The sequence below is a fragment of the Colletotrichum spaethianum genome, assembly GCF_022836535.1.
Source record: "Colletotrichum spaethianum MAFF 239500 DNA, contig12, whole genome shotgun sequence".
NCBI lineage: Eukaryota > Fungi > Ascomycota > Sordariomycetes > Glomerellales > Glomerellaceae > Colletotrichum > Colletotrichum spaethianum.
Genome location: NW_026054782.1, coordinates 1,022,343 through 1,036,409, shown reverse-complemented (window position 1 = coordinate 1,036,409; position 14,067 = coordinate 1,022,343). Strand labels below are relative to the sequence as shown.

The 14,067-nt window shown below is 50.4% G+C and overlaps 4 protein-coding genes across 4 annotated transcripts; 3 read left to right on the top strand and 1 right to left on the bottom strand.

Moving 5' to 3' along the window:
* Nucleotides 1-134: 134 nt before the first annotated feature.
* ColSpa_05619 (mevalonyl-coenzyme A hydratase sidH) lies at nt 135-1,043 on the bottom strand (the record flags this gene model as incomplete). Its single annotated transcript, XM_049271831.1, has 1 exon — nt 135-1,043. One exon carries the CDS (start codon nt 1,041-1,043, stop codon nt 135-137), a length of 909 nt encoding a protein of 302 aa, XP_049127788.1.
* Nucleotides 1,044-3,773: 2,730 nt separating this feature from the next.
* Nucleotides 3,774-5,075, top strand: ColSpa_05618 (uncharacterized protein; the record flags this gene model as incomplete). The annotated part of the gene is made up of 5 exons (XM_049271830.1): nt 3,774-4,186; nt 4,240-4,297; nt 4,350-4,759; nt 4,834-4,880; nt 4,930-5,075. 5 exons carry the CDS (start codon nt 3,774-3,776, stop codon nt 5,073-5,075), a joined length of 1,074 nt encoding a protein of 357 aa, XP_049127787.1.
* A 5,512-nt stretch (nt 5,076-10,587) lies between these two features.
* ColSpa_05617 (uracil permease) lies at nt 10,588-12,537 on the top strand (the record flags this gene model as incomplete). The annotated part of the gene is made up of 5 exons (XM_049271829.1): nt 10,588-10,704; nt 10,770-10,792; nt 10,872-11,158; nt 11,210-11,289; nt 11,350-12,537. 5 exons carry the CDS (start codon nt 10,588-10,590, stop codon nt 12,535-12,537), a joined length of 1,695 nt encoding a protein of 564 aa, XP_049127786.1.
* A 352-nt stretch (nt 12,538-12,889) lies between these two features.
* ColSpa_05616 (vegetative incompatibility protein HET-E-1) lies at nt 12,890-13,321 on the top strand (the record flags this gene model as incomplete). The annotated part of the gene is made up of 1 exon (XM_049271828.1): nt 12,890-13,321. The coding sequence occupies one exon, from the start codon at nt 12,890-12,892 to the stop codon at nt 13,319-13,321; it is 432 nt and encodes a 143-aa protein (XP_049127785.1).
* Nucleotides 13,322-14,067: the final 746 nt, after the last annotated feature.

Here is a 14,067-nt window from a genome sequence, read left to right as displayed (position 1 = left end):
GTTGAATTCGGAGATAGTTCATGATATCCAATGGTACACGTACCGCATATTAGGAAAATGGCACTTCATTGAGTCTTAACACGGGCAGCGAAATGCCCATCCTACATTATTCTCCAATATGCTTGCGCCACTGCTCATAGCTTGCTATCCCTGTACACAGGCTTCCTCTTCTCAACAAAGCTCTTGACGCCCTCCGTCATGTTTTCTCCAGCCTCCATCTGGCGGTAGATGCCCTGGTCAACGATCGCCGTAGCCTCCCCAGGGCCCATTGGCTCCCATCCGCTCTTCAGTCCTTCCCTTGAGACGATGATCGAATCAGGGGAGTTTCTTGCAATTGCCTCAGCGGCACCGAGAGCGGTTTCCATCAGCGAGTCCGGCTGTACGACCTCGTTCACCAGACCCCACGAGAGCATCTGTTCAGGCGTGTAGTCGGACCTCCCGATGAGAGCCATCTCCGAGGCCCGCTGTCGGCCTACGGACTTGATGAGTCTCGGCAAAGCGCCTGCAACGGCGATGACGCCGATTGTCACCTCCGGGAGTCCAAACTTGGCCTTGGTGGAGGCGTACACCAGGTCCGCGTTGATGATCATCTCCATTCCGCCACCTAAGCAGAGCCCATTCACGGCCGCGATGACGGGCTTCTTCCCGCCGCGGTTCGACAAGCCTCCGAAGCCGGCCGACGGACGCCATTTATCACCGGGTTTACCCAATGCGTCAGAGGAAGTGACCACGGCAGGTGTCGGGTCGGCGCCGACGGAGGACGGAGTGGGGGGTTTCCCGGAGGTGTTACGGACATTCCACTCTTTCAGGTCGGCGCCGGCGCAGAAAGCGCGGCCGGTGCCGGTCAGGACGGCGCAGCGGAGGGATGGTTCGGCATCGTACCAGTCGTAGAGATTGGCAAGGGCGTAGTGGAGCTCCGAGGGGATGGAGTTGAGGTGGCGAGGCCGGTTAAGGGTGATAAGGAGGACGTGGGGGCGGGGGAAGGAGATGTCAACGTCCGAGACGGCCGGGGGAGGGGTTGTAAAAGTTGGTTTTTGAGTCATGGTGATATATTCGATGGGCTATATGCTCGGCGTCTGTCAGGGGCGAGAGATGTAATGTGAAGCTCGGGGATGGTAGTGGTTCAGGCGGAAGCGGAGGCCGAGTTGAAGATACAGGAGGACAAGATGCAAGCTTCCCCGGAGTTCGTGGGTGAAGTGCAGTGTCTTGAGTGATTGTACGTAAGAGCCTCTACGCCTTGTGACCGGGTTCTTGGACCCATGTATCAATCGGGTATGCGATGATCGAACTGGATGGGCTTCAGAATGCATTGGTCAAAGTTGGATGAGAGGACCGAAGTTGGGGAGATCCGGGGATTAAGATGACGGTGTGTCCAGGGGACTTGGGCGATTTGCCTCGGCTTGTCATTATCGGGATTAAGCTCTGTGCGGGGTACACCGGCCTCGGTGTGTCTCGGTAAAGAAAGAGGTGGATACGGAGCCGCCAAAAGGGGAGAACATCTGTGCCTAGCTGGCCACCTGTGGGAGGCTGCCTTTTCTCGTAATAAGCCAAGTCTGATGGCCTTTGATTTTCTGAATCAACAATGAACATGCATTGAATTGGGCGGAGATTGGTGCCCCTTGCTTTCGCCCCCAGTCTTAAAATTAGGACGGCCTCAAATTCGAGAAGGTCTCGACGCATTTTGAAGTGGTTCGTATATTTCCATATATTCCAGCTCGTTAGCCATATCGGTGGGGTCTCGTCGTCGTACTCGAGGTTTGGGTCAGCCCCTGCGTTCAAGAGGAGCTGTACAAAGTGTTTCCGGTTCGTACAGACCGCAATATGGAGGGGTGTACCTTGCAAAATTTTGTAGCGTGAATTTACCTTCTTGAGCTAGTTGATGTCTGCGCCATTTTCGATGAGGAATCGAACCATGTCGATTTCAGCTGCACCGTGGTCTGTAGCTTAACCTTGGCGTATGGCAGAGTGCAGGATATCTGACGGCATTACAGCTCCATGCTTCAGCAGAACCTCGAGAGCTGGAAAAAATTTTTTTGCGGCGGCTATATGCAGTGCTGTCGACCCTCGGTAACATTTGACATCATGATCCGCGCCTTGCTCGAGAAGCCATTTTGATAGTTCGATGTCTTTAACAGCGAGCCTAATAAGGAAGTAAGCAGTCTCGTCTTGTCACAGCATAATGTAGTGGCGCTAACTTTACGGGAGGCAGTTCAAATTCAGTGGAGTTGATGTCAAAGCCCCGCTTAAAATCTCTTGATAAGTCGGTATGCTGCACCGAGAAATGGCATTTTTTTAGGCCACCATGTTGAGCGTAGCTCCGTTATCAAGCAAGAAGGCGACTATGGGTATTTGACATCATGATCAATTCCTTTTCCCGGTGCAAGACAGGCTGGCTTGGGGCTGCCGACAGGCAACCCAGGCTTATGAAATTCCCTTAACCCAAGGGCTCGGCCAATATAAAAACACTTAACTAAGCCTGCTGAGGTAGTATAATGTTTTTTCGAGCTTGGCGCTGGTTCATCAATGGCATGGTATCGTGTCAATTTGGACATCTGCTTGCATGCAAACACACTAAGGGCACACCCTTATGGCAAATTCGTAGCTTTAGGATCAATTGAATACCTTTCACTTTGATTATGTATATTAGCAACAGATTCTGCTTGACTCAAAATAGATGGAACTTTAAGAAAAACAAAGTCTCTTCCTCCAAATAGAGTAAATAAAAAGCCCGGCTTGCGTCATGGAAAATCCGAACTTTGTAACCCCCCTCCCATACACGCGACCGCCATTTTCTGTACAGAATCTGATACCTGTCCCTAAAGCAAGGGTTCGTTCATAGCGCAAGCCCAGTAGAAATATGCATTAGGCGAAACCGTAGTAGGCTCGTCCAAAGCTGCGCGACGTTCCAAGAACGACGCCGCAGGAGGCTCGGGATGCCCGGCAAACTGGATTAGATGCATCGCATGCGCAAACATTGGTCTGAAATGAGCAATATGCGTAGGGCGGACAATAGCTCTGGACTAATCGACCGAAGGTCCCGAACCCGAACTGATAGAACCATGTCCCCATACATTTGCCAGACGAAGGCCATCATGTAACGAAACTCGAACTTCTTGGCCAAAACTCCCTTGGGTGCCTCGAGTTGTTGTCCCTCAACCCCTGACAAGCAATACCCCTGTTCAACACTCGTTGGTTCCAACTACTGGCTGGTTAGACGCAGGGTAGTGTACACCCAAGGACACATCGACATCATGATTAAACTTTTCCCAGACCTCCTTGGGCCGAACTCTCGTCCTCAAACCACACCGCTTACCACCTCCGGCAGGTGTCAGTGTTTTCTCAATGCAGGCCCCAAATTTGGCATTCGCGCCCAAAACACCGGCTTGTACGGCGAATTCATGCTAACCGGACCAAACTATGCGAGTCAGGAACGGAGAGAAACGTCGTCTCAAGCCTACGGGACACATCTGGTCTGAAGTTCTGAACTCTATTTTCAGATGGCATCGGAACGATGGCGAAAGTCGGCACGCAACTATGTACGCTGATTAGTATATATCATCATCGAAGCCTTTCGGTAGGAGGAAGTAGCTTCTCGCTTTCTCGCTTGACAACCCAGTCTTGACTCTCTTTTTCGCTTCTTCTTTGCGCCTTTCCTTCTTTTCGCGCAGTGCCGGCCATTGCTATTCTCTGCATCCATTCGTTTGTCTAACATCAAAAATTTTGTGGTCACCATATCCTTTATCCCCACAAGACCCCCTTAGACATAATCCGCAATGAAGCCCTATTTCCTCACTCTTGTTGGTTTGCTGGCAGCCTCCGTGGCCGCTAACCCGCTTCCAGCCAGTAACGGCGCCGTTAGTATTGCCAGAGGCGGTCGGGAGAATGCTAATGATGCCAACGTTGCTGGTTGTGACGCTGGGAACGCCCAAGGTGCCGACAACGCCAGCGACCAAGGCGGTCAGAAGGCCGGCAAGAATAAGCTGAACAACAACAAAGGTGCCGGTGCTGGGGCTGGAGGTGCCACCAGAAACAACGGCACCGCCAACGCTGGTGGAGCTGCTGCTGGTAATGCCACTGCTGGGGCTCTTGTTCTGCCCGACGGCCGTATCAAGGCTGGCGCTGTTCCTGAGGACTTCAATGTCCTTGCTAGCGTGTTCAAGAGCGCCGTCGTCAAGGGAGATGGCAAGTAATACTCATCCAAAAGGGTTTTTTCTTTTTAGTGATAAGCTATTCTGACAGGAAGCCAGGCCTCAAGTTTAGCGATGTTATTACATTCCCTGAAGTGGAGGCATCACTTGTAAGTCATTGCTTCTCTGTTCATTAATCCGAAACATGCTAACCCCGACCAGTTCGACAAGACTACCAACACGAAGGCCTTCGCCATCAACATTAACGACAAGTCTGTGTTTATTCCTCAGGGTGGCGAGGCCCAATCTAACATTCGACGCGCCGACCTTCTGCCCAGTATCCGCTCTCAGCTCAATGACGTCGCCGTAACGGGCGTCCGTACCATGCACTTCTCTGTTCAGCGTGACACCGCGAAGCCTCTCAACGCGACCCACGACTACCAGATCGTGAATCTTGAGTCAAAGGACTTCAGCTTCCATCAGTTTGACGTCCGCACTGGTGCCGACAACGGCAACGAGGTCGCAGTCTTTGGCAACTCTAAAACCACACCCGCTCCTGCGAAGATATTCTCCACACCCTTCGGCGAGGGACAGTTTGAGAATTTTGCGCTGAAGATGGACTTCAATGCCAAGTATGTTTCTATCTGTGTTCTCAATGACAGACCTTGCCTAACTTGATTGACAGTACTATCCAAGTGTTCCACAGCACTGGGCAAAAGCCACTCCAGCAGGTCACCGAGCCTGTTGCGAACGGTAAGGTTTCGTAATCTCCCATTACTAGGCAAAATCTAACTAGTCAAAGATCTTGCCGGCCTTGGTGAATACCACTTCGCCCTGCAAAAGAATGCTGTTGGAGACGCTCCCCAGCCCACAGGCATCCAAGAGGCGCTTGTTTTTGCTGGCATTTTTATGGAAGACTCCACCGATGGCACTGTCACCCTCCAGTAGGTTTAAGTGCACTGAAAGCTATATTGTTTAGTTCCGTCAAGTTTGACTGGAATCTGGTAGTCATGATAGCAGTTCTTTACGTAAGATTGGCTATGTTACAAACATATGTTGTGCCTAATTGACATTTGCCCCTTTTATTTCATGCCCTCTGTGGAAAAAACCACTTCTATCGTCGAAATTATTCTATAGTGACATCTCGCGTCCGATGATCTTGTCGATGAGATTTGAAGTCGACCTTGAAGTATCGCAGTGATATACAAAGAACTGAATAACTATAAGAAAGTCTCGTGGATCGTCAGCAAGAGGTCACACAGGCTAAGTTTCTGGTTGATTGCTAACCTTGCCCTTGCAATGCAAAAATTCTGGTCACAATATCATTATCTGGATTTTTGACAGGTAATTAATAAGATAACTCACCGACTCACTGCGAAGCACTACCTCATTTATGGACTACCCGTTTTCCTCATACATTTCAATGAAGACGGCTCCAATATACGTACAAGTCTGCTGGTCAGAATACGTACAGTCTGCCTTTTAGAATACGGAGTGGATTACTAGTTGAGGCAGAACTAACTGTTCAGAAGGTTAGTATCGATATCTCGTGCATCTTGGTCTCACAGGAAGACTATCCTGGAATTCGGGATGCTGCTAAGCAAAGAACAACATTAATAATCGACCAAACAATTAACAACACCAATTTCAGCGCATCAACATAATCCCTCTTAAACAGTATCAATCAGAAATACTTTCCTAAAAGTAGGCTCGATTAAGAGGCGGATTATCCGCCGTTCCCTGATATCGCCTCTGTCTCTTGTCTAATCTGGCTTCATCTACCTGTCTATCAGTCACCTTCGTTGCTATACCGTTCACAGCAAGCTCGTCATCCTGACCGCCTCTATACAGCACGAGTCTCGCTTCTTGTCCAATTCCACAGCCCTCTAGTGATATTCTAGTTATCTTCACTATCTTTAGAGATGCAACAGGGGCACCAACACAGTCGACAACGGGAAAACACGAAAAAACAAGATTGGCAGTGTATAATGATCCGAACTTAGGTTCCATATGACATTGCTATATTTTCAAAAAGGCTGTATCATGACCTTTACTATATTTCTTATATAGCCGTCTATAGTATTAAACTAGGCCCGGCTTTACGAACTTTCGCCACTTTCTTCTATTCTTCATCTTATCCGCGTACTCAAAGGTGATACGCTTTCTTCTTGAGTATTCTCGGCCGTAGCGTCAAGCTCATAGGTTTGCTTGGTTCCGTCCAGCTCTAGTCGAGGTTCCACCGTCTCCAGTTCGCTCACGCGCCTCCTTTCGCTCCTATCCCACTTTATCCTTCGACCGTGTCCCTCACTCACACTTACTGCCCCGGTCACCTCGAGTTTTGACCCTTTCTTTCTCACCAGATAGAAAACTCCCATAGATATCAGGGCAATGGCAGCTACGCCGCCGATAACTGCTCCAGTTATAGTTCCGGCCGATATACCCGCAGATTCACCGCCTTTCGAGATACCAAGACTAGTCGCGCTGGGCGGTGCAGAATTTGCGGACACTGTTATTGAAGGGACTATGATGGGTGTTGCTGCTGCGGAACACGAGGCGGTGCTCAAAGCCTGAGCCCAGTAGAAGCTTGGCTGGAGCGTGGTTATGGTAGTGGTTGTACAAAAATAATTGGCGGTTCCGTTATCGCGATAGACACCCTTAGTGCCAGGTTCACAACACCAAGCACCAGTTTTTGGTTTGTTTTCGACGGTGTCATTCGCAGCCCAGAGACTCCATGTTGAGTCAGGACACTGAGTTGTCAACTCGGTATTCGTTGCTGGTCAATCAGATGGGGGATATGCAGATTACCTTAGGATACTGATACGCTAAATTTTGACATTCTTCAGAGTCTGCAGAATCTGTTGCAGTCAATAAGTAAGCGACTTGACGTATATCAGGTTCGTTTCGTAAAGGAAAGCAGAAACCAACTACAATGTGGAACAATCCACTTACCTGGGCAGCAGTAGTTCCCCTCATAGCTTCCATTGCCTGCACACGACAATCCCGTTGGACAGCATCGCATCTGTAGACCACCTGCCTTGCCACAGTCGAAAGGGGCATCCTGGGGACAGGAGGAAGTAGGGAATCGTAGAGACCAGCCGCCCACGTAGTTGCAGTCTTGCGCCAGAGCGAGTTGCACGGCAATGAATACTGTAATTAGAATTGTCCAAAGGGTCGGTCGACATCGATATGAATTTGAAGGCATCTTGACGTTTTATTCGCAGCTAAAGAGCCGCTATCGGTGCCATGGGCATATAAACTACAGTAAAGAGATGAGATGATGCTACATGGAAAAGCGAACGCGAGACAATTGCGTAGAAATGCCCGGCGGCAGGGAGGAATACCAACAATATGAGGCAGGCACTCCTCTCGGTCGCCAGCCCTGCAGGAAATGGTACGCAGAACGAAGCTGGCCTTCATTGGCCGCACAAGAATCTAGACCTCAGCTTGCCTTTATAGATGCGAAAGGGTTTCTTCTTTCGTCCCACCGAGTACTCTAAAGGGACACCGCTATGTTGTGCATTTATCACAACGTCTTGTAAGTGGACAGATGCAAGCCACGCAGGAGTGCAGCCCATGAGCGTGCGGCAGCAACAGCGATAGCGAAACATTCGGTCAGCATTTAGCGTAGGCAACAGGCGCTAGAAACCTTTGGGGTTGTGGCTTTTTAGGGAGCCGCCACACGAGGGAACGCGATTTTTGTTACTTGCAGATTCATTCTGTTGGAACGCCTGATGCAAAGCCTTACTTCAGATTCACCCATTGTATCGTTCAGTGAGAGAAAATACGTTGTTCAACAAACCACCCTTTGGCTGCCTTGTCAAATACTGCACGGTGGATTGGCGGCAGTCGCTTGCCCAAGCTGCCCTATGTCTATGTTTGATAGTTGATGGCTTACTTTCAACTGCGAATCTGTCTCATATACTCAAAATCGGGTTGATTCGACGTTGGAAAAATCAGAGCAACGGACGATTCCACACAGATGGCTCTTGCAAATGGCAGAATATGCCGAGTGGAGCATGACTTTAGGGATTCAAGGGAGAAACATGTGCTGGTATACGACTCACGCTCCAAATAAGTGGCATTCCGTGCGCGCACTGGATGAATTTCCGTTGACTACTCTATCCATGCGTTTTAGAGCACTTGGGAAGACTAACAGTACGGCTGCCAAAAGCTCAACTCTGTGATACCTGTGTTAGTACAACACTATAAGTGTCAAGATACGGCCCACTCTGCATATGTAAGAGCCACTAAGTGCTCAAGGCGCCAGAGGCGTCTCTTTTGGCAATATGATATGATGGTACGGCTTGACAATGCATGCCTTGGGTCTTCACATTTAGGTGTGCTCTCTAAAGTGAAGTGTTGATGGACTGAGGTGGGTCCACTCAGCAGCCAGTCCAACTCAGCTGCCATGGAATATGAGCCAAGAATTTCCGGCCACGTCGTACATCAGCCCCAATACCAGCTTATCAGCCACAAGGTGATGAGTAATGCTAGTTGACAAGGCCATTCCCAAGCCTGAATACTTACTGAATGGTGGCACCTGGCCGCCGGCGCATAATTCTCTACGAGGCATATCAAAGCGAATCATCCATATTCCTGTTAAATTGGAGCAGCTTTCCATGCGCCATCGCGCTTTTCTTGTTCAAGGTGGACAATTTATTTGTCCGCCATTCAAGATACATCTTACCTTGAATTCAATAAGGAATTTACATTTCTCAGGCACTCAGCCAGACTGCGTATCGAGTGGATTCCTGCTGTTTCCAGCAAGAACAGTCTCTGAGGCTGTCAGGCTGAGGATGAGCCGGCGGCCATGCTCTTATCAAGCTTCATTAACCTGGGCGGGAAACACTATACGGGCCTTTGGATTAACCAAGACCAAAAGCCCTGGGCGGCCGGCATCTTATTTGACGTTGCCCAGGCGGTTATGAGTCGCGTTTGCTAGGGATGAGGGTGGTCTGCAGATAAGTGGAACGTGTTGGTGTGCCGATCACATGGGGGGAGATTCCCCAGCCACACAAAATGAAGTGGAACCAAGGGTCCTTATCTAATGTGACGTTCTAGGCATCGTCTTATCAGCGACGAGTCGCACAAGGAGGTACCGGTGGCTGCAGGGTCAAACTTTGGGCGGTAGATGGGACCGAATGTCGGTTACCGAAGATACGGATGATAGCAGCACGCGAGCTAGCAAGGCTGCACCAGACACTCGCGACTCTGTCTGCAAGGCGACAAGACTTGCATGTTCGTCATATGGGATTCTAGATTTAAGCACGCAACTATCTTGACGTCAAAACAGAGCTCCATAGAGGGTCTCTCTTCTCCAGCCTGACGACATGCTGGTCGGGTCCTGAAACCATATCGCGAGGTTGTGTAGGATCCATAACAAAGAAGGGAACAGATAGGTGAATGGACAAACGGAGCTCAGATTTTGCGAAGTCCTCCAGATTTTTGTCGTGGTGTTCTCGCCCCCATTTTGTAGGTAGTTGACTCGATGAGATCGAGTAATGGATTTTTCAAGCATGCGGGGTTTTGGAGCCAACGATAAGCTACCCCCTGCCAAATAAGACTAACTTATCATACGCAGCCGCACCGTCCCATGCCGGACAGGCATTATGGGCGCATCTTCTACTAGGTAAGTGGGAGCCGTTCCTCATCGCCATGCTTGAGGGTGCTAGTGCCACCTCCAACGCCCCTGATAAGAACATTTCCTCGGGACGGACCAATAACGAACGCAGGAAACGTCCCTAGAGAACAGAGATTTACAGTGCTTGTCCTCTTACTCGATCAGATTTGACGTCGTTGTCGACCTCGAGGCCTTTCGATTTGCTGCAATCGCGGCGAGACCGCACTACCCTTGCCTGAAAGCGGTTCGTGGCTTGTCTTGTCCGCATCTCTTGGGTGTCCCCACGTCCATTGCCTTTCCCGGTCTCCTCTTTAATGGCGGGAAAAAGATGCAGACGAGACTGAACAGCTTGTCAATGTGGGGGTAGCGTCACTGAGATTTCCGGGTCCATCAGTCGATGCCGATTGACACGCGCCACGGCCGACTAGTTTTCGTAGCTCATGAGGTTCAATGCTTCTCTATCAGCCTCTACATATCAGGCGCGACATCGGCCCAGTCAGTGATAAATATCAGACGATGCCCTCCGGCGTTTTGATTCCATTTCCCCGTTGTGAGACCAGCTGGAGCTTTCCCCTCAACTGACTGCCTTGGAATCGCCACTGTTTGGGCTGCAATCCGTGCAGATCACGACCCGTGTCACCCTGCAACCCATTTTCCCAGTCCTCGGCCATCCCTTCACGTGCATAGCGTCATTGTAATGTCTGACCATCTCTTTTTTGATCTTTAAACGGTTTCATCCTTTTAGACTTGCGCCTTAAATCGATATTCCCCGACTGAAACAAGACACCTGCACGCATCTCCTCCGTCTTCTTGCGTCTTGCCTCGATCGCTGCGATAGACATGGATACTGCGACAACGACCGCCCGGCCGGAGAAGGTCCACAGCTCGAAATGGAGATATTGGGCTGACAAGCTCGCCGTCACGTCGGAACCCGGGCTGACTAGCGCGCAATTAATGGTATGACCTGCCAGCTCTGGGAACATGCGGGCATCCGAACCGAGGCTGACAGTTGCGTTTTGTAGCTGACGAACTATGACCTGAAACCGTAAGTCCGACATGAAGCGCCGCTTGTGTAGCCTCCGCTTGTGTAGCTTGTGATAGATTCGTTGCTGACAATTGAACAGTGTTGAGCCCGAGAGACGCCAATGGGGTCCCTGGAACTTTGCAGCCTTCTGGGTCGCCGATTCTTTCAACGTCAACACGTGGATGATTTCATCTTCCATGATCGTAAACGGTCTTTCATGGTGGCAGTCGTGGCTCTGCGTCTGGATAGGCTATGCTATTGCCGGTTGCTTCATTTGCTTGACCGGTCGTATTGGCGCTCAGTACCACATCGGTTTCCCCGTCGTCAACAGATCCTCCTTCGGAATCTGGGGCAGTCTGTGGCCTGTTTTCAACCGTGCGGCCATGGGTAAGCTTCACGATATCTCTACCTTTCAGAGCGCTTACTGACTTCATCCAGCTTGTATCTGGTATGGTGTGCAGGCTTACATTGGAGGTCACTGCGTCTATCTTATGATCCGTTCGATCTGGAAGTCATGGGTGAGTAGCAACAGCCGATCCCATACTTAAGCCTGGAGTCGTATCCTAACCATTCCCTAGGACCGCAACGAGATCCCCAATACTTTCCCTGAATCATCGGGCACGACCACAGCGGACTGGGTCTCTTTCTTCATTTTCTGGCTCTGCTCTCTGCCCGCCATCTGGTTCCCCGTCCATAAGATTCGTCACCTGTTCACGGTCAAGTCCTATGTCGTTCCTTGCGCCGGAATTGCCTTTTTGATCTGGGCCGTTGTTCGCGCCGGCGGTGTCGGCCCAATTGTCCGCCAACCCGCAAAGGCGCAGGGTAGCGAGCTTGCCTGGGAGTTTATCAAGGGTGTTATGTCCTCCATCGCCAACTTTGCGACGCTCATCGTCAACGATCCCGATTTCTCCCGTTTCGCCACAAAGCCTCGCGACGCGCTGTGGTCCCAGCTTTTCACAATTCCCATCGGCTTCGCCTTCACCTCGTTCATCGGCATCATGGTCTCGTCATCCTCCACGGTCATCTACGGCGAAGAAATTTGGGATCCGCTCGACCTTCTTGAAAGGTTCATCGACGACGGCGGCTCAGCCCAGCGGTTCGGAGTTTTCGTGATTGCTGCGTCCTTCGCCTTGGCTCAACTCGGTACCAATATTGCCGCCAACTCGGTCTCTGCCGGTACCGATATGACGGCTCTGCTTCCCCGATGGCTCAGCATTCGCCGTGGTGGATACATCTGTGCTGCTGTCGGTCTGGCTATGTGCCCGTACACGCTGCTTACCTCCTCCAACCAGTTCACTACGTACTTGTCGTCGTATAGTGTCTTCCTCAGCTCGATTGCCGGCGTCATGTGCTCCGATTATTACCTTGTCCGCAAGGGATACCTGGAGATCAAGGAGCTATACGACGCGCGCAAGGCCGGACCGTACTACTTCACCTACGGATTCCACTGGCGCGGTTATGCTGCATACATCGCTGGAATCTTAATCAATGTCGTTGGATTCGCCGGTGCAATTGGTCGAGATGTGCCCGTGGGTGCCACTTACATTTACAACCTCAATTTCTTCGCAGGCTTCATTGTTTCGAGTAGTGTGTACTGGGGTCTGTGCAAAGTATCGCCGATTCCTGCCTGCAGCGATAGGTGGATGGAGGTTGGAGAGGAGATCGATGATATTCGTGTTGCATACAACGCGGACAGTCAGGACTTTGATGAGGAGGCTGTAACTGGTTCTTCGAAGGGCATTGATGATGGTAGGAAGCACATTTAAAAAGGCGTTAGGGTTCATGGGGGATTGTGTGTTTGAATTTGATGATACCATTGTTGTGTACAGTTGATAGAAATTGCGAAATTGATATCTTTATGTGATCTAACAAGACGAAGAATGATGTTTCTAAGGGATAACTTCTGGTCATTGGCTGATTAATAAAGATGAGTCGGTGAAGTTAGAGCAATCAAGTTGGACCCATACAGTGTCAGCCGGACGAGTATTCTTTTTGGACCGTATTTTTAATGGCTAAGCCTTATTCTTGCCTACTGCTTCTCACACGGTATCACAGTGTGGAGTAATTTCAAGCCAGTGTCAGCGTAGGTTCACCTCTTCCTGGTCGCACAATGTCGAAATGCGCCTCATCAACACAAACAGTCTTGTCATTGAGACCTTCAGTGCCGAAAAAACACCGCAGTATGCAGTTCTCTCTCATGCTTGGGAGGAAAACAATGAAGTCAGCCTCCAGGAGTGGATCGCCAGCGACACTTGTCCTGGGGTGCGGGAGAAATCCGGCTACCTGAAGATCATCAATGCCTGCAGTAAGGCGCGAGATGACGGATTGGAGTACCTCTGGGTCGATACCAACTGCATCGATAAGACTAGCAGTGCAGAGCTCTCGGAAGCCATCAAGTCCATGTTCGCATGGTATGAGCGCGCGGCCGTTTGCATCACCTACCTCGCTGACGTCGAATGGGAGGGTAACTTGACTGATCAGATCCACGCACATAAGAGCTTCCAGTTCCGGAACAGTCGCTGGTTCACTCGGGGATGGACGCTACAATAACTTCTTGCACCTCGGAAAGTCTTCTTCTGTTCCAAAGAATGGATCGAAATCGGCACCAAGACTGAGCTGAGATTCCCCATATCTAACATCACTGGCATCGAGGTGACTTACCTAGCCGACAACCAAGAAATATGGTCCGCAAGTACTGCTGCTGGGATAAGCTGGGCCTCGAAACGCCAGACAACACGGCATGAGGACATAGCCTACTGTCTCCTAGGTATATTTGATATCAACATGCCATTGATATACGGCGAGGGCTCAAAGGCCTTCTTGCGACTCCAAGAAGAGATTGTCAAAGCAATCGACGACCAAACGATATTCTGCTGGACCTGGGACTCCGACAAGATTCCCGACCAGTGGCAGAGCGTCCTAGCTCCGTCACCCTCCGTCTTTTCAGAATCAAGTGCTTTTGTGGCTACTCACAGGAGCTTGGCAAGCACAGCTTACGAAGTTACCAATGTTGGCATGCGCATCAAACTCCCAGTCATTGCCGCGATTAAATGCCTCTGCGCTATGCTTTCGGTCATCAGCACAGAGGATGCGGACCCAGAACAGAGGCGGATGATGTGTCTGCCGCTTATGGAAGAGGACTACATTCATCGACGATGCCCGTTCCCCGGTCGTCCGTTTCCCGTTCATAGTCTGATGGTTTGTGAGGTCAAGGAAATTTATTTTCTTTCCAAGGTTACTCGAAATGCGGCTGGTCTCATGCCCTTGCCCTATCATCACCGCTTCCAGTACGGGTT